Source organism: Colobus angolensis, unplaced genomic scaffold, assembly GCF_000951035.1.
Source record: "Colobus angolensis palliatus isolate OR3802 unplaced genomic scaffold, Cang.pa_1.0 Scaffold56, whole genome shotgun sequence".
NCBI classification, from domain to species: domain Eukaryota; kingdom Metazoa; phylum Chordata; class Mammalia; order Primates; family Cercopithecidae; genus Colobus; species Colobus angolensis.
In genome coordinates, this window is record NW_012119154.1 from 6,133,199 (window position 1) to 6,154,565 (window position 21,367).

Genomic DNA, 21,367 nt, shown 5'->3' on the forward strand with positions numbered 1-21,367 from the left:
ACAGAGCAAAACCCAGACTCAAAAAAAAAAAAAAAAAATGTGTCACAGAGGGAATATTTGCAAGTGGCATTATACATAAAGGGCTAATCTCCCCAGTACATAAAGAGCTCCTATAAAATTGTGAACAAATGGGCTGGGCACGGTGGCTCACGCCTGCAATCCCAGCACTTTGGGAGCCTGAGGCGGGCAGATCACCTGACGTCGGGAGTTTGAGACCAACCTGACCAACATGGAGAAACCTCATCTCTACTAAAAATACAAAAATTAGCTGGGTATGGTGGTGCATGCCTGTAATCCCAGCTACTTGGGAAGCTGAGGCAGGAGAATCGCTTGAACCTGGTAGGTGGAGGTTGCAGTGAGCTGAGATTGCGCCATTGCACTCCAGCCCGGGCAACAAGAACAAAACTCTGTCTCCAAAAATTGCTAACAAATGTCCAGTATCCCTAGAAAAAAAAAATGAGCAAATGAAATGGACATGTGGGGTTCACAAAAGAAGGAAATGCCAACAGTTCTTAAACGTATTGAAAGACACTCAACTTCCATTAGAGAAATGCAAATTAAAACCACACTGAAATCATTTTTCACCTATCAGATCAGCATAAATCCATCAGTTTTCTGCTATATTGATGTAAAGTGTAACAGAAAGAAGAGTTGAGGACTACTCCTGATTTCTGATCAAGGAATTCAACAGTCACCATTTCCTAACCTCAAAGACAGCTAGGAGCTCACTTGAGGCACAAAAATCAAGAGTTGGCCAAGTGGAGTGGCTCACACCTATAAGCCTTGCACTTTGGGAGGTCAGGGAGGGCAGATTACTTGAGGTCGGGAGTTCAAGACCAGCCTGACCAACATGGTGAAACCCCATCTCTACTAAAAATACAAAATTAGGCTGGGCATAGTGGCTCACGCTTGTAATCCCAGCATTTTGGGAGGCTGAGGCGGGAGGATCACGAGGTCAGGAGTTTGAGACCAGCCTGGCCAACACAAAACCCTGTCTCTACTAAAAATGCAAAAATTAGCTGGGCGTGGTGGCAGGCCCCTGTAATGCCAGCAACTCCAGAGGCTGAGGCAGGAGAATCACTTGAACCTGTGAGGCGGAGGTTGCGGTGAGCCGAGATCGTGCCATTGCACTCCAGCCTGGGCAATAAGAGCGAGACTCCATCTCAACAACAACAACAAAAACAAAAACAAAGAAAAAAAAAAGAAGAAAAAAGGCTCTGTAACACTTGCTATGCTTAAAGTGGTTTCCCTATTGGAAATTGTTATATTCTTCAATGGTAACATCCACTGAGAGAACAACCAGACTTTAAGAAATATCCTAATTTCTCCCCCAATCCATAAGTATTTTAATACCATGGCTTCCTGAAACAACAGTCTAGGTTGTAACTGAAATATAAAGAAGGATCCAGGATTAATGAAATATAAAGTTAATACAGACCAACAATAATATTCTATGAGATGCTAGTCCTGTTTATCTTTATCTTCTCAATTTACTTTTCATGTTTTATTTTTTGTTCCATTTTTGGCTCAGAAATGCAAAACTTCTGCCAGAATTGAAAAATATAACTGTTGTGATTCATGTCCCCACCCACCCTTGAAGACACATACTCTAGCTTCATCAAATGGAACTCCAGGGTAACGTGGAGCCCAAGATGTGACAGCCCCATTTTGCTAAGTTTAATGCTTTAGAAACCTGATTTCTAAAGTCCTATTCCTATCATAAAATTTTAGTAACATGAACTGAAACTAATCAGGAGGAAATCTACTGTTGTGAAAAATGAAACTAAGCAAAAAGAACTTTCCGAAATATTTAACAGAATTCTTAAACCAATAAACATACTGTTTCTAGGGCCTTATATCTGTACTTTATTAACATTCTTTATTCTTTTTTGAGACAAAGTCTCACTCTATTGCCCAGGCTGGAGTACAGTGGCACAATCTGGGCTAACCGCAACCTCCGTCTCCCAAATTCAAGCAATTCTCATGCCTCAGCCTCCCAAGTAGCTGGGATTACAGGTGTGTGCCACCGTACTTGGATTTTTTTTTTTTTTTTTTTTGAGTTGGAGTCTCACTCTGTTGTCAGGCTGGAGGGCAGTGGTGCAATCTCGGCTCACTGTCACCTCCGCCTCCAGGGTTCAGGAAATTCTCCTGCCTCAGCCTGCTGAGTAGCTGGGACTACAGGCACGTGCCAGCACGCCCAGCTAATTTTTGTATTTTTAGTAGAGACGGGGTTTCACCATGTTGGCTAGGATGATCTCGATCTCTTGACCTCGTGATCCACCCACCACAGCCTCCCAAAGTGCTGGGTTTACAGGCGTGAGTCACCGTGCCCAGCCTAATTGTTATATTTTTAGTAGAGATGGGGTTTTACCATGTTGGCCAGGCTAGTATCGAACTCCCAACCTCAGATATCCACCCTCTTCGGCCCCCCAAAATGCTGGGATTACAGGCTTGTTAATTAACATTCTTAGCATTCTCCATGTAGAATTTGGTCTCCAAATGAAAATGCATTTGGGGAGTAACAAGGAGAAATTCTTTTTATTTGAAGAGTTAGGGGTTGATCCAGCAGTAGCAAGTCAGCAAGGGAGTAAGATCAGAAGTCTCATTCATATTATCAGGTGTGGAAGCATCAAAGGCTTAGCCCCCAGCTGTTAAGAGAAAAGGCAGCCTATTCCAGCCAGAGCCCTGCCCAAAGGGAAAGCCAGCTATATGTACTCCACCCTCTGGTGGCTCCATGTTGGGACTACAGTTTTTACTCCACAGTTAAAGTCAAGGACTTAACTGCTCTTCTTATTCAGGCATAACCAGGCAAACACAAATACAGGTTGCTTTTTTTTGTTTGCATGGGGCGGGGGCGGGGGACTGGAGTACAGTGGTACAATCTTGACTCACTCCAACCTCCACCTCCCAGGTTCAAGTGAGTCTCCTGCCTCAGCCTCCCGAGTAGCTGGGACTACAGGCGTGCACCACCATGCTTGGCCACTTTTATATTTTCAGTAGAGACGGTTTCACCATGTTGGCCAGGCTGGTCTTGAACTCTTAACCTCAGGTGATCTGCCTGCCTCGGCCTCCGAAAGTGCTGGTATTACAGGCATGAGCCACCGCACCCAGCCTCAAACACAAATAAGTTTTTAAACTCAGTCCCTCTGCGGTTCAAGAAGAACTCAAAATATGACACTAAGACATCAATACAACTAGGAAAACTTGCTCCAATTTCTACTGACAAAGTGAAGACTATACTGAATTTGATTTTTATTTTCTTACAGCATTACATAGTGGCAAATATTCTTCATCAAGAATGACCATTTCGGCTGGGCGTGGTGGCTCACACCTGTAATCCCAGCACTTTGGGAGGCCAAGGTGGGTGGATCACTTGAAGCCAGGAGTTCGAGAACAGCCTGACCAACATGGTAAAACCCCATCTCTACTAAGAATACAAAAATTAGCCACACGTGGCAGCACGTGCCCATAGTCCTAGGTACTCCAGAGGCTGAGGCAAGAGAATCCCTTGAGCCGGGGTGGCAGAGGTTGCAGTGAGCAAGATTGCATCATTGCACTCCAGCCTAGGAGACAGAGTGAGACCTTGTCTCAAAAAATAAATAAAAAAGAAAATTAAAAAGAAAAAGAAAAGCGAGTCTAGTGAGCTGAAGACACTTTGCTAGTCTGGATCTTTGTTTGTCTTATTAGCTTAAATTCGCAAGCTTCCATTATTCAGTAGACAAAGAGGTAGGGTGAAAGATACTCAGAAATCTCTCAGTCTGGTCCAATCCTTATCCAATGTAGAAAAAGCTAAGAATCCTCTCATTAGAAAAATATACCTTTAAGGACTACATCCCAGCTACTCAGGAGGCCTGAGGCAGGAAGACTGCTTAAGCCCAGGAGTTCAAACACAGCTGGGCAACATAGCAAGATCCTGTCTCTAAAAACAAACAAACAAACAAAAGGAAAGGGAAAGAAGGCAGGAGGGAGGAAGGAAGAAAAAAAGGCCAGGTTCAGTGGTTCACGCCTGTAAACCCAGCACTTTGGGAGGCCAAGGCAGGAAGATCGTTTGAGCCCAGTAGTTGGAGATCAGTGTGGGAAATGAATAGTGAGACCCCCCCATCTCTACAAAAATTTTTTTAAAAAATTAGCCAGGCGTGGTGGCCTGTGCCTGTAGTCCCAGCTACTCAGGAGGCTAGGGTGGGTGGATCACTTTAGCCTGGGAGGTCAAGGCTGCAATGAGCCATGATTGTACCACTACACTCCAGTCTGGGTGACAGAGCAAGACCAAGAAGAGAGGGAGAAAGAAGGGAGAGGGGGAGGGAGAGGGGGAGGGAGGGAGAAGAGAGAGGGAGCAGAGAAAGAAAAAGAAGGGAAAGAAGAAAATATATATTTATTTTTTAAATTTTAAAACTTGTTTAAGGATTCATGGAAAATCTTGGGTTTAAAACTTTTTGTCAAGATGATAAATGCTAAGATACAGTCTGCAAAACACAACACACTATTATATATATTATGATACTCATAAAGGTATTATTTTGAAAGGCATTATAATATCTTTTAAAAGCGTACGTAAAAGTACAATTCCTTTAAAATTACTCAAATTTTTTTTTTTTTTTTTTGAGACAGACTCTTGCTCTGTCGCCCAGGCTGGAGTGCAGTTCTGCGACCTCAGCTCACTGCAACCTCTGCCTCTTGAGTTCAAGTGATTCTCCTGACTTGGCCTCCTGAGTAGCTGGGACTACAGGTGTGTGCCACCACGCCTGGCTAATTTTTGTATTTCTAGTAGAGATGGGGTTTCACCATGTTGGCCAGGATGGTCTCAATCTCCTGACCTCATGGATCCGCCCACCTTGGCCTCCCGAAGTGCTAGGATTACAGGCGCGAGCCATCGTGCCCAGCCCTTATTTTTTAAAATTACTAAAATGTATGTTGTTTTAAACATGTCTACATATACAGTTCAGCTTTCTACCGTTTTTCTGAAAAGACTAGGAAAAATCAAGAAATAACACAATTCCAGAACCAAGAAAATACTCAACATTAACACTGCAGTAAGCGGAATAAAGTACAAGAAAACCACCTGCCCTTATATTGATTATATTCAAGTGAGGTGTCACCTAAGAGGCACAAGGGAGCCTACTGGAGTGCTGGAAAAGGTAAAAATATGTAGTAGTTTCAAGGGAATATATATGTAAAAATTTATTAGGATTTGTGCACATTACTGTAATACTTCAAAAAAATTTTGTTAAAACCTAAGCTTTCCAAATTGACACTGAGCAAAGTAATTAACTGCTCTAAGTTTAATCTATAAAATGAATAAACCTCTCCTAGAGTTACTGTGGTAACTGAATAAGGTTACCACATGTATTTAGTACAATGCTAGATGCACAGTATCAATTAGCGTCAGTCTACTATATCACTACTACAGATGGTAGATTATGACTTTTATCGACATGAAATATCTTTATCTGGTTTAAGGACAACCATGATAAACTATGGGCATTCCCCAGGCCAACAGACGCACATCCTACATGCTCCCTTAAACAGGGTGCGTATGTGTACTAATTCATTCCATGGTATGTATGTAACAGAACTTATTCAACTATTCCACAAGTAAAGAAAATTCAGGTTATTTCCTTTTTTATCTTTAGAAATAAAGTTACAGTGAATATCCTTGCCCCTACATTGTTTCTTCTGTTATCTGTATGTCTAAAACAGATTACCAAGTAAGTTCTTAAGGTTCTTTCAAATATAAAACGTAAGTCTCAAATAAGTGATTGCCTACCCAAACACTAAATATAAAAATAAACAGGGTATTGTCACAAGTGCTAGAGACAGGACTAGCTGAAGGTAAAACCTTGTAGATTCTAAACTTATACATCAAATGAAAAGGTAGAAATAAGTTATTCTTCCACATTTCAGAATATTAATCACATGTAAAAGTCTAAAATCTATTGCTCTTTCCAAAACTTCAGGAGTAAAAATTCTATTTAATGACAGAAAAATAAACACTATATACTCTTAAGAGATGCATAATTCTAATTTTTTGAAAGGAAACGTATATACATTGAAGAAACAGACCAAAAAGCTTAATTAGTCAATTTTTAGCATTATCCCTTCACATATTTCCCAGTTTTTCTACAATGAGCATATAACAGTAAAAGTGTTCAAAAATTTTTTTAAAATCAGAATCCAACATGCTTTCAGTATATGTATCCAACAAATTAATTCCTGCATTCAAAGCACTTTTGTTTACAACAGTAAGTCACATCAGCCTGTGCCCAAACTGCAAAGAGCAATCTCTCCTCTTTCCAAAGATAAACTGAGCCAGGTGCAATGGCTCACGCCTGTAATCCCAGCACTTTGGAAGGCTGAGGCAGGCAGATCACTTAAGGTCAGGAGTTTGAGACCAGTCTGGCCAACATGGTGAAACCCTGTCTACTAAAATTATACAAAATTAGCTGGGTGTGATGGTGAGTGCCTGTAATCCCAGCTACTTGGGAGGCTGAGGCACGAGAATTGCTTTAACCTGGGAGGCGGAGGTTGCAGTGAGCCGGTATCTCGCCACTGCACTCCAGCCTGGGCGACAGAGCAAAACCCAGACTCAAAAAAAAAAAAAAGTACCCCTACATCTCTATTTTCCCTCCCTCCCCACCATCCCTTTCATATCACTGAAATGTAACACTCTGACATAAACTACAAACACGATATAGAGGATAAAATGTGATGTTGTTTATTTAGCCACAGACTCCATCCTGGTGCAGCTTAAGTCTATTTTCAGCACAGAACTGCTTCATGTTCAAAATCCAGGTTCCTTGCTAGCTGGACTTCTGATTCATTCTCAAGTTCCATATTGAAATCACTGTCCCTAAAAATAACTGACTTTCTTTCCTACTTGCTAGTCCTTTGGATTATGTCGTTAAAAATCCTGTAATAAATCTTCCTCCTCAGACCCTCTTTAACACAAATCAGTTTACACAAACTGTACTTCAGCTGCTCACAGTAAAATTCCTACAATTTTCATTAAGTTGTAAAATTTAAGAAAAGAACCTCATTTTTAATTATTACCAATAATCTAGGCTACAATGCCAAAATATTAGTTTGTATTTCTGTAAATTCTTACATGTCAAATGTGACATAGCCAAACTAACCTTGGTTCAAATAAGTAAGCGTTTCATCATGCAGTTTTACTGCTGGCGACGTTGCGGCACACATCACATACTGAAAGGGTGGGTGCTCTGTTTCACCATCCAATGGAAGGCTGGAATCTTCCTGCTTGAAAATGGGCAATGCCAAGACATCACTGAAAAGCAAAAAATCAACACTGACCTTACTTTGGGTTTGAAATATTTGTCTATGGCCTTATCATCCTGAATGCGCCTAATCTTGTCTGAAATATTTAAAAGCATATAAACATTTAGGGATAGTTTTTTTTTTAAATTTAAGATCAGAAATTGTATGTACAATAAAAGAACTATTAATGCTATGTGTGGTTCATCTAAAGGATGGCATTAACAACCCCTATCTCAGAGTGGGAAGTGGCGGGGGGGCAGCAGGGCAGCTCTGAATATATATATATATGGCACTTTAAAAAATTCTTTTAAAACTTTAAGGTCCAGATTCATTCTATTAAAAAAAGCAAGTCAAGAGTACATAGCTACCTGATTTGAAAGGCAAGAAATACTACAACTGCCAAAGATAGGTCACACTTGACCCCACCGAATTACAAAGAAGCATTTGATTAAAATGGGGCTTTACAAAAAGTTCCCTGCTGTGCCTTGGCAAGTGCTAAGAACATAAAGCTTCATGCCTAGTCTAAAACAATGGCTCCTTCTGAGAGGTAAACAGTAGCAGCAGCAACAGCTGCTATTCTACCCCCAAGAATAATCTGGGGCCCTGACTGGGAGAGTGATGAGGGGTCTTCTGGGACACTGTCCATATTGGATGTGTTTAACAGCTTTATTGAGATATAATTTACATATCATAAAGTCACCCTTTTAAAGTTTGTAATTCAGTGGTTTTAAGTATATTCACATCATCATTATCTAATTCTTGAATTCCAATATATTTTCTCCACTCAAAAAGAAATCCTATACCCATTAGCAGTCACTCACCATACTATCCCAGACCTACTCAGCCCCTGGCAACTTTCCATCTCTACGGATTTGCTATTTGGGACATTTAAATGGAATCATGACTATGTGGTCTTTTGTGACTGGCTTCTTTCTCTTAGCATGTTTCATGGACCATCCATGTTCTAACATGTACCAATGCTTCATTCTTTTTTATGGCTCCATTCCATTGTATAGACATACCATACTCTGTATCCATTCACATCATGGCCATCTGGGTTGTTTCCATTTTTCAGCAATTATGAATAATGCTGCTATGAACACTTTTCTATGTTTTTGTGTAGATAAATTCCTCTAAGTATATACCTAGAACTGGAATTACTGGATCACATTGTAACTCTGTTTAACTTTTTTTTTCTTTTACTTATTTTTTTGGAGACAAAGTCTCTCTTTGTCACCCAGGCTGGAGTGCAGTGGTGCTATCTTGGCTCACCACAACCTCTGACTCCTGGGCTCAAGTCATCCTCATGCTTCCGCCTCCCAAGTAGCTGGGATTAGAGGCATGTGCCACCACACCCAGCTAACTGTATTTTTAGTAGAGATGGGGTTTCACCATGTAGGCCAGACTAGTCTCAAACTCCTGGCCTCAAGTGATCTGCCTGCCTCAGCCTCCCAAAGTACTGGGATTACAGGCGTGAGCCATCACGCCCGGCCTCTGTTTAATTTTGTGAGCAACTGCCAAGCTGTTTTTCAAAGTGGTTGCAATCATTTTACATTTCCCCTATTAATATATGGAGAGTGATTATTTGTTTTTAAGATAATTATCTGAGTTGTACATTTGTATCTTTTCTATACTCATTCTTCAATAAAAAGTAAAATAATAACAGTAGCAACAACAAAACATCCAAACAAATAACTACTATATCAACACCAATAATAGGGACTTGTCTGAACTGCTTATTTTATCTTTTTTTCCTACAAGCTGTTCACTCAGATACTTGGGTAGCCAGGTCAATTCAATTCAATTTAAAAACAGAATGTGAAAACAAGTGAAATGGGATGGAAACCCTGGGACAGAACGTTATCCCACCAGTAGTCCCTACTCCCCACATGCATTTCTGCACTGTGCTGATTTTCTTTTTTTTTTTTTTTGAGACGGAGTCTCACTCAGTCGCCTAGGCTAGAGTGCAGTGGCGCGATCTTGGCTCACTGCAAGCTCCACCTCCCAGGTTTACGCCATTCTCCTGCCTCAGCCTCCAGAGTAGCTGGGACTACAGGCACCCGCCACCACGCCCACCAAATTTTAAATATTTTTAGTAGAGACAGGGTTTCACCATGTTAGCCAGGATGGTCTTGATCTCCTGACCTTGTGATCCACCCATCTGAGCCTCCCAAAGTGCAGGGATTACAGGCGTAAGCCACTGCGCCCAGCCACTGATTTTCAAAGATACTAACTATCCACTAATTCTCCCTTTCTTATTTATACCCAGGAATTGTCAAAACACTCCTAGATACACAAATAATAACCAAGGATCACATGGTTAGCAGTGGTCCCCAACACTCCCATAGAGTTCTCTCAACACCTTGACCTAGGGATTTTGCCCCATCTAAGCTCCTGCCTTAGGGGCAGATACAACAAAACAAACAAACAAAAAGAATCAGATCACCTCTTTATAAAAAGAGGTCATAATAGTTAAATTGGCTCCAGGGAAGATGAAAATATATATTGCATTTTATGCATATGTAAGCATTTAAAACCCTCTCAGGGAGAAAGAAAACAAGAATGAGATAAGAGTTGTGACTCAGAACCATTAATTACACTGAAAAATAACACAGGGAATAATTTTAACATTTCAATGCTAACTGCTTGGGTTGGGTTGATCATTAGATATAGATCATCAAAATAAAATGTATAACTAACTGCATGAGAATGGCTTTTTATAAATAAATTGTTACATATGGAAGACACAATTTTATATACTTCAGATCTTACAAGACAACCACCTTTTTATTCACTTGGTTATAGTCTCGATGATCCACACAGAAAATACTATGCTCATGGTAAGTGCTAAACGACTCCTGAACAAACATATAAACACATAAAGATCATCTGCTATTGAATTTCCAATTAATTTTTTACTTAATTAGAAAGAAAATGCCTTCCAGTCAACACGGCAACCAGTGATCCTTTTCAAACAGAAGTTAAACCATTTCAGTTCTCTGAACCCTTCCATCAGCTCACTTTCAACCAAAGTCCTTAAAAAATCCTACAAAGTCCTGTGCAACCTGCTCTTCATCCCCTCTTCTCATCACCCTCATTCCCCCTGCTCCACCCTCTACCCCGGCCTCCTGGTTCTACTCTTCTACTGGATATCATAATGGCTCATTTCATTCAAATGTCATCTTTTCAGTGACAACATGACACTGGAGTCCTCCCACCCACACTCCCAATTTCCCTACCCTAGCTCTATACGCAGCTCTTACCACTTTCCAACAATATACATGACTTACTAAGTTTGTATTTGCCATAAGCACGTAACTCCAAAAATGTGTTTCTTGAATGACTGATGCCAGCATCTAGCACAAAGGAGCTCAAATACTTGCTGAATCAATGAACTGACTGCTGCATTAATAATCAACCAATTAGTATTAAGACTGAAAACTAGGTCTCCAGACAAGATTATAATTTCTACTATGTTGAAAGTCCTAAAACCTTGATGGTTTTTGTAAGCCCATAAATAGAAACACATTTTTGAGTACTAAAGACAGAATGTTAAACAGAACTAAAAGAAGTAGGGTGTTTCTTTCTTTTTTTTTTTTTAAGACAGAGTGTGACTCTGTCTCCCAGGCTGGAGGGCAGTGGCATGATCATGGCTCACTACAGCCTCAACCTCCCACCTCAACCTCCCAAGTAGCTGGGTTTACAGGCGTGCACCACCATGCCTGGCTAATTTTTGTATTTTTAGTAAAGTGGGGTTTCCCCATGTTGGCCAGGCTGATTTTGAACTCCTGGCCTCAAGTGATCCACCCACCTCGGCCTCCTAAAGTGCTGGAATTACAGGTGTGAGCCACTGCGCCAGGCCCAAATGATGCATTTTAGAAGGCAAAACTGAAAGATCTACATGTTGGCAAATTTTAATGTAGCTTAGCACCAAAAATCAGGATGCTAAAAAAGACCTGGAAATCACAACAAGCTTGATTACATGAAGTATAAAAATCTCCTAGGACACCTAAAAATCCAGCAATGTAAGCTGCCTTCAGGGACGTCAAATTAATGACTGCAAGACCCTACTGTGAGGCAGAGACTGCATTGTACACCCTCTTATAGCCTTTGAATATAATTATATGAATGTATGTACTAATTTTCAAAAACAGTGAAAATCTGAACTTTTTTTAAGGACAAGATAGATAAAACATATATGGAAGCTAAATAAGAATTCTAAAGAGACACGAAAGAAACTAAATAGAAAAAAACAACATAGAGAACTGACTGTTTAGTAACAGCATGCTAAGTAATTTAAACGAACCTATACCCCATACACCCTCATTAAGAATAGGGGGAAAAAAAAGTTGTCAGAGAACACATACATTCTTAGAAGTATTGAAGAACTAACAAGATAAGGAAACAGGCCAAAATCTGAAAAAGTGCAGTAACTCCAAGCAAGCCTAGAACTGAAAGTGGCTTTTACCTACCCAACCTGAGGAAAGAACTGCAAAGCTATACTGTAGTTTTAGTGGCCTTATGAGTGTAGGATACAGCCACCACATTGAACCGGAATGGAAACAGCTAAATGCACAGGGTAAGGGTGAAGAGAAAGTACTGGTTAGCTTCTCCAGCATGGTCCGGGGAACCACTGACAGGTAGGGCTCCCAGGGGTCTGAAAAGCAAGTGAAAAGATTTAGGCATTGAATTATTCCAAGTAATTTTGAAATGCCAGTACCCCAAAATCACCAGGCATAAAAGGTCAAACAAGACTCTAGGAGCAAAAACCAACAGCAGAAACAACAGATGACATATATCCAGTTTCAGATTTCGTCTGTTGGTATTCAGATCTTTTCTGCCTCTACTGCAGAAGGTTAGAAGCCTGAAAACTACATATAGAAGAATTCTTGCTAGACAGAGTCTTGTCAGGTTCTCCAAAGGCAACCACTGGTGGGAAATTAAAGAGCGGGAAAGGGAAAAGCCAGAGGCAAAACAGGCAACCAAACAGAATGCAGCTGCAGAAAATTACAGGGGATCAGCAGCCATGCCTCCAGCAACAAGCCCAAGAACAACCAGGTAACATGGCCTCCTCCTCCAACCCTTCTAGCTCCTTTGCAATCAAGTACTTCACTAAATCCCTCTCTGCCTGAAACATCTAATTGATTTCTATTTTCCTGACTGTACACAGACCAGCAGAGATTTCAGATGCTGGAATTATCAGATCCAAATTATAAAATCATGCTTACTCTGTTTAAAGAAGTAAAAGAAAAGCCTCAAACTATCTGCAAGGAACAGGAAACTTTAAAGGACAGCAAAGACGGAAAAAGAGCAAATAGAACTTCTAGAACTGGAAAATAAAACTGTCCAAATTAAGAACTCAGGTTTAATAGCAGCTCAGACAGAAGTGAAGACTGAATGAGGAGACTGGAATACAGGTAAAAAGAAGTTAACCAGAAAGCAGCACAGAGAGGGAAATTATGGAAAATGAAGAAGTTAAGAAGGGACAAAGTGAGAAGATTTTGCATTAAATTGAAGTATCAGCAAAGAATGGAATAGAGGCAATAACTGAAGACAGGAAGGCTGAGCAAATTCTGGAACTGGTGAAATACACCAACCAATTCACAGATTCAAGAAGCCCAAATGACCAAACCAGAATAAATAAGAAATACACACCCAAATACACCATAGAAAAACTCACAAGCCAGTACAGTATATGAAAGTTCCGCTGGGTGCGGTGGCTCACACCTGTAATCCCAGCACTTTGGGAAACTGAGGCGGGTGGATCATGAGGTCAGGAGTTCGAGACCAGCCTGTCCAATATGATGAAACCCTGTCTCTACTAAAAAATACAAAAAAATTATCCGGGCATGGTGGTGCACATCTGTAGTCCCAGCTACTCAGGAGGCTGAAGCAGGAGAATCGCTTGAATCCGGGAGGCGGAGGTTGCAGTGAGCCAAGATCGTGCCACTGCACTCCAGCCTGGGTGACAGAGTGAGACTTCATTTCAAAAAAAAAAGAAAAAAGAGAAATTTCTGTTTTTCCCAGTAAAGAACTAAGGGAATCAGCTGAAAATAGGCACAGCGAGGATGAGTTGTGAAGCTGAAGAGGTGTCATTAAGCTTTCTAGAAGAGTCGGGGAGGAAATAGATGAGAACGTTGTGGTGTAAACTACAGAGCAGCAGGAAAGACACACTTGACAGCCAAGGTCATGAACCAACCACTACTAACAAAATCTGAATACTTTCATGTCCATTAAATAAATTACATGTATAGTGAAACATTTACTCATCCAAAGAAAGTTAAAATTGGCTGAGTGCAGTGGTTCACACCTGTAATCCCAACACTTTGGGAGGCCGAGACTGGCGCACTGCTTGAGCCCAGGAGTTTGAGACCAGCCTGGGTAACATGGTGAAACCCCGTCTCTACAAATAGCAAAAAAATTAGCCAGGCATGGTGGTGCATACTCATCATCTCAGCTACTAGGGAAGCAGAGGTGGGAGAATTACCTGAGCCTAGGAAGTCAAGGGTTCAGTGAGCCATGACTGCACCACTGCACTTCAGCCTGGGTAACAGAGAGTGACCCTCTTCTGGCTAAGTTCTCTGTTTTGGCAAAGTTTTTTAATTTTAAAAAATTTTATAGTTAATACACAATGGTTTGTAATTGTTATTCAAATAAATTTTTTATGCTTTCAAATTTCTTGATGCTTTCATTATGAAGTTACTACAAGACACACAGCATCCTATTTATGTTTAGATAGAGACAAATAACTAAACAAAAGCAACTGTGGTCCTACTCTACTCAAAATCACTGCTAAAAATAAGAGATCCTTTCAAGGCTAAATAGTATCCACAAGTATATCTTATCGTTGCATTCCCCACCCACACCAAAAAATTACATGTTTCTAAAACAGTTTTAACCACTACACACATCAAGTGTCAAAAGCATAAAAGAAGGAAAAACTAAAAATTGTCACAGAACACAAAAACTAAATGCAATATAGAATCCTGGATTGGAATCTGAAAAAGGACAAAAGGGAGAAAACTGAATTCCAAATAAATTTTGTAATTTAGATAACAGTACTGCACCAAGTCTAATTTCCTGATTTTGACAATAGTACTCTGGTTTTATAAGTAGGAGAAGCTGGGTGAGAAGTACATGTGAACTCTCTATACTACTTTTGTAACTTGAAAAATTTCAAAATGAAAAGTTGTAAAAGTTCAACTATGAATACATGAATGAGTAAAAACTAGTTTTGTAATAGTTCATATCAAGGTAACAATTTCACAATATCCAAAAAACTCAAGAGTTAATTTTTTTTGTTTGTTTGAGACGGAGTCTCACTCTGTCACCCAGGCTGGAGTGCAGTGGCACGATCTCAGCTTACCGCAATCTCCGCCTCCCAGGATCAAACGATTCTCCTACCTCAGCCTCCTGAGTAGCTGGGATTACAGGTGCCCACCACCACAACCGGCTGATTTTTGTATTCTTAGTATAGACAGAGTTTCACCATGTTGGCCGGGCTGGTCACGAACTCCTGACCTCAAGTGATCCGCCCACTTTTTAAAAAAAAGAATACCATAGGCTGGTGCGGTGGCTCATGCCTGTAATCCCAGCACTTTGGGAGCCCAAGGCGGGCAGATCACGAGGTCAGGAGCTCAAGACCGGCCTGACCAACAACATGGTGAAACCCCGCCTCTACTAAAAATACAAAAATTAGCTGGGCATGGTGGCATGCACCTGTAATCCCAGCTACTCAGGAGGCTGAGGCAGGAGAATCGCTTGAACCCAGGAGACTGAGGTTGCGGTGAGCTGAGATAGCGCCACTGCACTCCAGCCTGGGTGACAGAATGAGACTCCATCTCAAAAAAAAAAAAACTCTACACCAAAGGCTGACAATTGCATATTCATCTGTTAGATCTGTCCCAAAACAAGCAAAGTAAATAATACATGGCCTCCTTTAAATTCAGTCATGAAGCTGGGCACCATGTGGCACACCTGTAGTTCCAGCTACTTGGGAGTTTGTGGCAGGAGAATCCCCTTGAGCCCAGGAATTGGAGACTGTAGTGTGCAGTGATCAAGTCTGCAAATAGCCACTGTTCTCCAGCCTGGGCAACAAAGCAAGACCCTGTCTCTAAAAATAATAATAATATCAGTCATAGAACCTAGAACTAAGAAAAAAAAAAGAAAAAAGCATCAGATGGTATTTCCATCCAAAGCAAATGTTTATATGTGTCCTGGAAAACCAACAAATGCTACTATGATGAAACATCAAATTTATGAGACCATATCAATAAACCACCAAGTTTCAAACAGTCCTAATTGAAGGATATAAACTGTACTCTATCTTCCAGGGGCGGGGGAACCCTAATTTTGAAAACTGAACACAATAAAAATCTATAGACAAACAATGGAATTACATAAATTAGCTGAGATTACATAAAAATAATCTCTTGGAAGTAAGGTTTCAATAGTCAGCAAACCTTTTTTTTTTTTTTTGAGACGGAGTCTCGCTCTGTCGCCCAGGCTGGAGTGCACTGGCCGATCTCAGCTCACTGCAAGCTCCACCTCCCGGGTTTACGCCATTCTCCTGCCTCAGCCTCCCAAGTAACTGGCACTACAGGCGCCCGCCACCTCGCCCGGCTAGATTTTTGTATTTTTTTTTTAGTAGAGACAGGGTTTCATCGTGTTAGCCAGGATAGTCTTGATCTCCTGACCTCGTGATCCGCCTGTCTCGGCCTCCCAAAGTGCTGGGATTACAGGCTTGAGCCACTGCGCCCGGCCTTTTTTTTTTTTTTTTTTTTTTTTAAAAACATGTGTTGGTTTTACCCACAGGCTGGAGCACAGTGGGGCAATCTTGGCTCACTGTAACCTCCACCTCCCGGGCGCGGGTGATTCTCCTGCCTCAGCCTCCCAGTAGCTGGGATTACAGGCATGTGCCACTATGCCCGGCTAATTTTGTATTTTTAGTAGAGATGGTGTTTCACCATGTTGGCCAGACTGGTCTCAAACTCCTGACCTCAGGTGATCCACCTGCCTCAGCCTCCCAAAGTGCTGGGATTACAGGCTTAGGCCACTGTGCCCAGTGACTCTATCCTTTAGAGCAAGGATTGACAAGTTATGGCCTAAGAGCTAAATCCAGCCAGGGTTGTAAAAAACAAAATGTGACAGAATCTATACATCCCACAAAGCCTAAAATATTTACTACCTAGCCCTTTACAAAAAAGGTTTGCCAACCTCAGCTTTATAGTAATAAATTTTAAAATGTGGACACTATAATCTTAAATCAATAAATTTCTTAAATGAGTTAATTTACTAAATCATTTCCTGTAATGCAGCCAAGATTAAATCCAGGAAAAAGTTGTTAAACCTTGAAATTAGAAGTTTTATAGAAATTGCTCCATGAAAAAATTCTAGGGAAAAAAACAGAAATTACTGCCAATTCTGGCAGTATTCTAAAGAACCATAATAAAATTTTTAAATTTCACTAATCCTAAAATTGTTCTACACAGATGTTCCCAAACATATAATAAAGTCCCAATCAACCCATCGTAAGTTGAAAATATCATAAATCAAAGATAAATTCATCAGCCTGGCCAACATAGCAAGACCTTACCTCTACTAAAAATAAAATTTTAAAAATTAGCCAGGCATGGTGGCACTGCCTGTAGTTCCAGCTACTCTGGAGGCTGAGGTGAGAAGATTGCATAAGCCCAGCAAAGTCAAGGCTGCAGTGAGCCGTGATTGTACCACTGTACTCCAGTATCGGTGACAGAGCAAGACCTAGTCTTAAACAAACATTTCATGCACCTAACCTACTGAACATCACAGCTTACCTAGCCTACCTTAAACATGCTCAGATCAGTTAGATTAGCCTACAGTCGGGGAAAACCATTTGGCAACACAGTATGCTGACAGGGAACTATGGCTCACTGCCACTGCCCAGCATCACAAGAGAGCATCATACCATGTATCACTAGCCTGGGAAAGACCAAAATTCAAAATACAACATACAGTGTCTACTGAAGGTGTTTCTACTGAATGTATATGGCTTATACAACAAAAATTTTAGGTCAAACCATCCTAAATTGGGGAGCGTCTGTACTTCCAAGATATATGTCACCTACTCAGGGACATTCTATTTTAGCATGAGACCAAAAGAAAATCATCAATTATTAATAGCTACATAATAAACCCTATCCTAACTCATCTTTTACTAACTTAATACTGATCTAAGTTGAAATTCTGTTACCTTACAGGGTCTGCAACACTAATTTTTTTTAACTTTTTAGAAAGTGACAGAAATAGCATACCCCCCTACCATGTACAACATGATGTTTTGACCTGTATACACTGTCCAATGTTTAAATTCAACCAATTAACAAATGTATTACCTCAGTTATCACTGTGGTGAGAACACTAACATCCACCCTTTGCATTTTTCAATACATTGTATCATTAACTATAGTAACCTGGTTGTACAATAGATTTCTTAAACATTTTACCTTTCAATCAATATAGGAAATCTGTCATTAACTCAAAGCAATTTGATGTAGCAAATTATTTGTAAACTATGGATATACCTCCCATTTCAAAATACATAATGTATATCTTTTGTTTCAAGAGATTTATACCACAGTGAAGTTTAACAAACAGGGCTCAGACAATACCTTTTTTAAAATGATAATTTAATATCAAAATTTTTATGAGTAAGTTAAAGAAGCCATTACTTCCTATTATCTTCAAAAGTATTTCAATATTGAACCCCCAAATCCTAAAAATTAACTTGGCTACAGATGACAAATTTCAAACAGTGAGATGGAAAGAAAATTACCAGGTGGTCCAAAGACCGTCTCTGAGTTTTAACGAGTATTACTTTTTAAAGTCATTTGGTTATCTACTCCATACTTCACAAAACAAGAATGACCCAGATTTCAAGTTACCATGGGTTTCAGTCTTCACTCTGTGTGGGGGAAAAAATCAGCCTTCCTCTGTTTAAGCCAATCACTTTAACACCTATGACCCTCAGATAATGCATTTACAGTATAAGAAAATGAGTGGTCTAGACTCTAAAAGGTTTCTAAGGTCTCTATCCATCTCTAAAATTGTTACTGTAACCAAGATTTTTAAAAATATTTTTGACCTGCCTCATTTCAAATAGAATCTGCTGCAGTTCACATCTCACATCCAAATATAATACCAAAAAAAAAAACTAAACAAAAACAACCAAAAAAGTGTAATACAACAGCACACACAGATCACGAGAACCAGAGCCAAAAGAAAAAAAGAGAAGAAAAGGTAATGTTAGCAATTAGCCCCAATATATTCCCAATATTACCAGCTTACATTAGTTTACACAAACATATTTTTCCTACCTTTTTAAGAGAAGCGGGGGGGGGGGGGAACGAAAGAGAAGGGGGTCTCATTCTTGCCCAGGCTGGAGTGCAGTGGCTATTAACAGGTGCAATCATAGCACACACTACACCCCTGAACCTCTGGGCTCAAGCAATCTCCCAAGTAGCTAGGTCTACAAGCATACCAAACATCACACTTGGCTATTTTTAAGTCAGACCACTGAGAGAAGCCATTTCTTCCTTTCAAACTATCCTCCCAAAAGATGAGGAAACCATTCCCTAAGAGAAGTCTTAAGAATGTTTGAAGCCATCCAAAAAGCAAATACAGTAACCATGTTTCATTTGGAAAGAAAAATGGAAAGCTGCCGACAAAATCAATTTGTATCAAGAAGTCATTTTTCCAGTACTTTCTTCAAGTTTACTTCTTGAACTTTGAAAGATAAGCTTTCCTTCCTACTGGATGCAAGAGGAAGTGACTGAATGCTCACGCTGGAGAATGAGTGAGCCATTCATGGGCACCCCAAACCCTCTCAGGGTTCCAGGGCCAGGCATGGAAAGTACAACTGCAGTCCAGGGAGGCCTGCAGCAGCTAACGCCTTCTTCACATTTTCTCCTTATCCAGTCAATTTTGGAATTTCCTTAGTTTGAGAATTTCAAACAAAGGGCCTTGAATTTGCAAGAGGCAAGCACTCTCATCTCTTAGTTTTTGAGGACTCAATTAAATATGAAAAAAATAAGCTTCTTAAAAATGGTAATTACCTTCAAATTTCTTTGAAAATTTAGATTAAACGGCACAACCAAAAAAGCATTCAAGGGAAACTTATCCCTGTAAAGAGTATTGTAGGTTACACAGAATTACAAAGATCTCACACATTACTTTAAAAATACATGGTCAGGGAAAGGTTTAAAATCATCAAGATTGTACTTCCTTTTCACGGAAATAAACCATACACAGAAATTATTACATTAATAAGTTGACTGAATCACTAAATCAAATTAGAGGTCAAATAAAACCCTAGAAAAAAGTAAACGCTCAAAATAGCTATCAATAAGTAAACTTTTCAGCAGCAAACTTTCATTTTACCATAAAACAGAAGCAGTTGAGGAGAGACACATACGAACTTGCTTCACGTGCCTCTTTTGCCGTGACTGTAAGCCTCGTGTTTCCAGCAGAGCTAAGGAGCAGAATGGCTTAGAGGAGTGCGTTTTCACTAGAGAAGCACTGCCTCTAATACTTCCCTCTGGGATGACTCCATGACTTTCAGTAGCTCAATTTCCTGAACAACTGAGACAACTGTTTTAGAAAATAAGCCACCTCATCTACAGGCCTTAAGTTATACAACTGCAGAGAGAAGAGGTGCCAAGTTCAGGAAGCCCAGCAGAGACCAAATCAGAGCCAGACGCTGGGGAACTCCAGGTTTCATACGCTTTCCACCACTCACTTCCACACTCCAAGAAATGTCTCCAACTTTCTGAGAGTTCTTTATGGCTCAGAATTTCTCTTTAAGATTTAAAGACCCAATTACTTCAAGGAGCAGCCACCATGATTCCAGGCCAGCTTTGACCCAGAATTCCTCCTCTAGAGCTGCAGTAAGATGTATGAATGCTACTGGGTAACTGTAGAGCACCTCCAAGACATCAGGCATTTTCTAAAGAACAGAAAGCTACACTTAATTCACATTATTGAAAAGCTGCCAAACCACTGACTTTTAGACTTTATTAGTCGAGTCAACGCTATGGTAAACTATATTTCAATAGAGCCACTGAAAAATACAGAGCTTCCAAACTCGTAACAGTTAAAAAGGATAAAGGGTAGAGACTAAGCTCAGATCTGCTTCAACCTCTCAATATTAAAATGAATGACCGCTGGTACAGACAGCAGAGACTGAACAATTGTTTGTGGTGCAATCACTGCATCTTAAAACCCTCAAGAGGAAAGAGCCTGAGAGGGTAGTCTCCAAAATGGGAAACTTCACTTTGAGACAATCAAAAAAAACAAACGAAGTCACAGTGCTACTCCCATCGCCTCTTTCAATTATAATTTACTAACATCAAATGATTAAAATCTGCAGCCAGAAAAAAACCATAATGTAGGACAACAGAGTAGGAACTGATTCCAAAACGCTGGACAGTATTCTCCCAATATAAGTGCTGCCTTTTCGTACAGTATATTCTAGCTCCAACGGGGCTCGTAAATCACTTGTAAGGAAAGGAAACCCCTTCCCCCACCAACCCAAGCCATCCTAATAGCTGGGCGTGTTTTACAGCAAATATGAAGCACTCAGGAGCGGTCCGAGGCCGAAGCTTGCGGGGCCACCCTCCCCCACCCGCCCGTCACCAGGGTGAACAGAGGCCTTTGGGGTTCCATGGCCCCCGACCGCCACGCGGCAACGACTCCGACCCCGCAGCCCAGAAGGCCCGTGCACCTCTGGGAGCAGCCGCATCTGGCAGAGACTCAGGGCTGCGCAGGCCTTCCCCAAGGAGACAGAGGCTTCTCCCCGCCCGGGGCGCCCAGTACCTCATGCTGTAAGCGCCGGCGCCCAGCTCCTGCCCGATGCCCGAGAGGCTGGCGTCGAAGTCGTGCACCAGCCCGGACTCGATCACCTCGTCCATCTTGAGCACCCAGGCCATCTTCCGGCCTCGCCGTCGCCCCGCACAGCGCGGCCTCCGCGTCCAGGGCGAAGGGGCCGGAGCTCCGCTGGCGCGTCCTGGGGAAGGGCGCGGGTGAAGCCTCCGGGGGGGTGGCGAGTGGTCACCAGCGG

General features: G+C 41.0%; 1 protein-coding gene across 2 annotated transcripts in view; it reads right to left on the reverse strand.

Annotated features, from left to right (window-relative positions):
* UBP1 (upstream binding protein 1 (LBP-1a)) overlaps positions 1–21,367 on the reverse strand; it is a 52,381-nt gene extending 31,014 nt beyond the window's left edge. For both annotated transcript variants that reach the window (XM_011961554.1, XM_011961553.1), the window contains exons 1-2: positions 21,124–21,367; positions 7,131–7,282 (exon numbers count right to left, since the gene is read on the reverse strand). In XM_011961554.1, the coding sequence (XP_011816944.1) occupies positions 7,131–7,282; positions 21,124–21,236 (265 nt within the window). In that variant the 5' untranslated portion in view covers positions 21,237–21,367. The remainder of the gene's footprint in view (positions 1–7,130; positions 7,283–21,123) is intronic.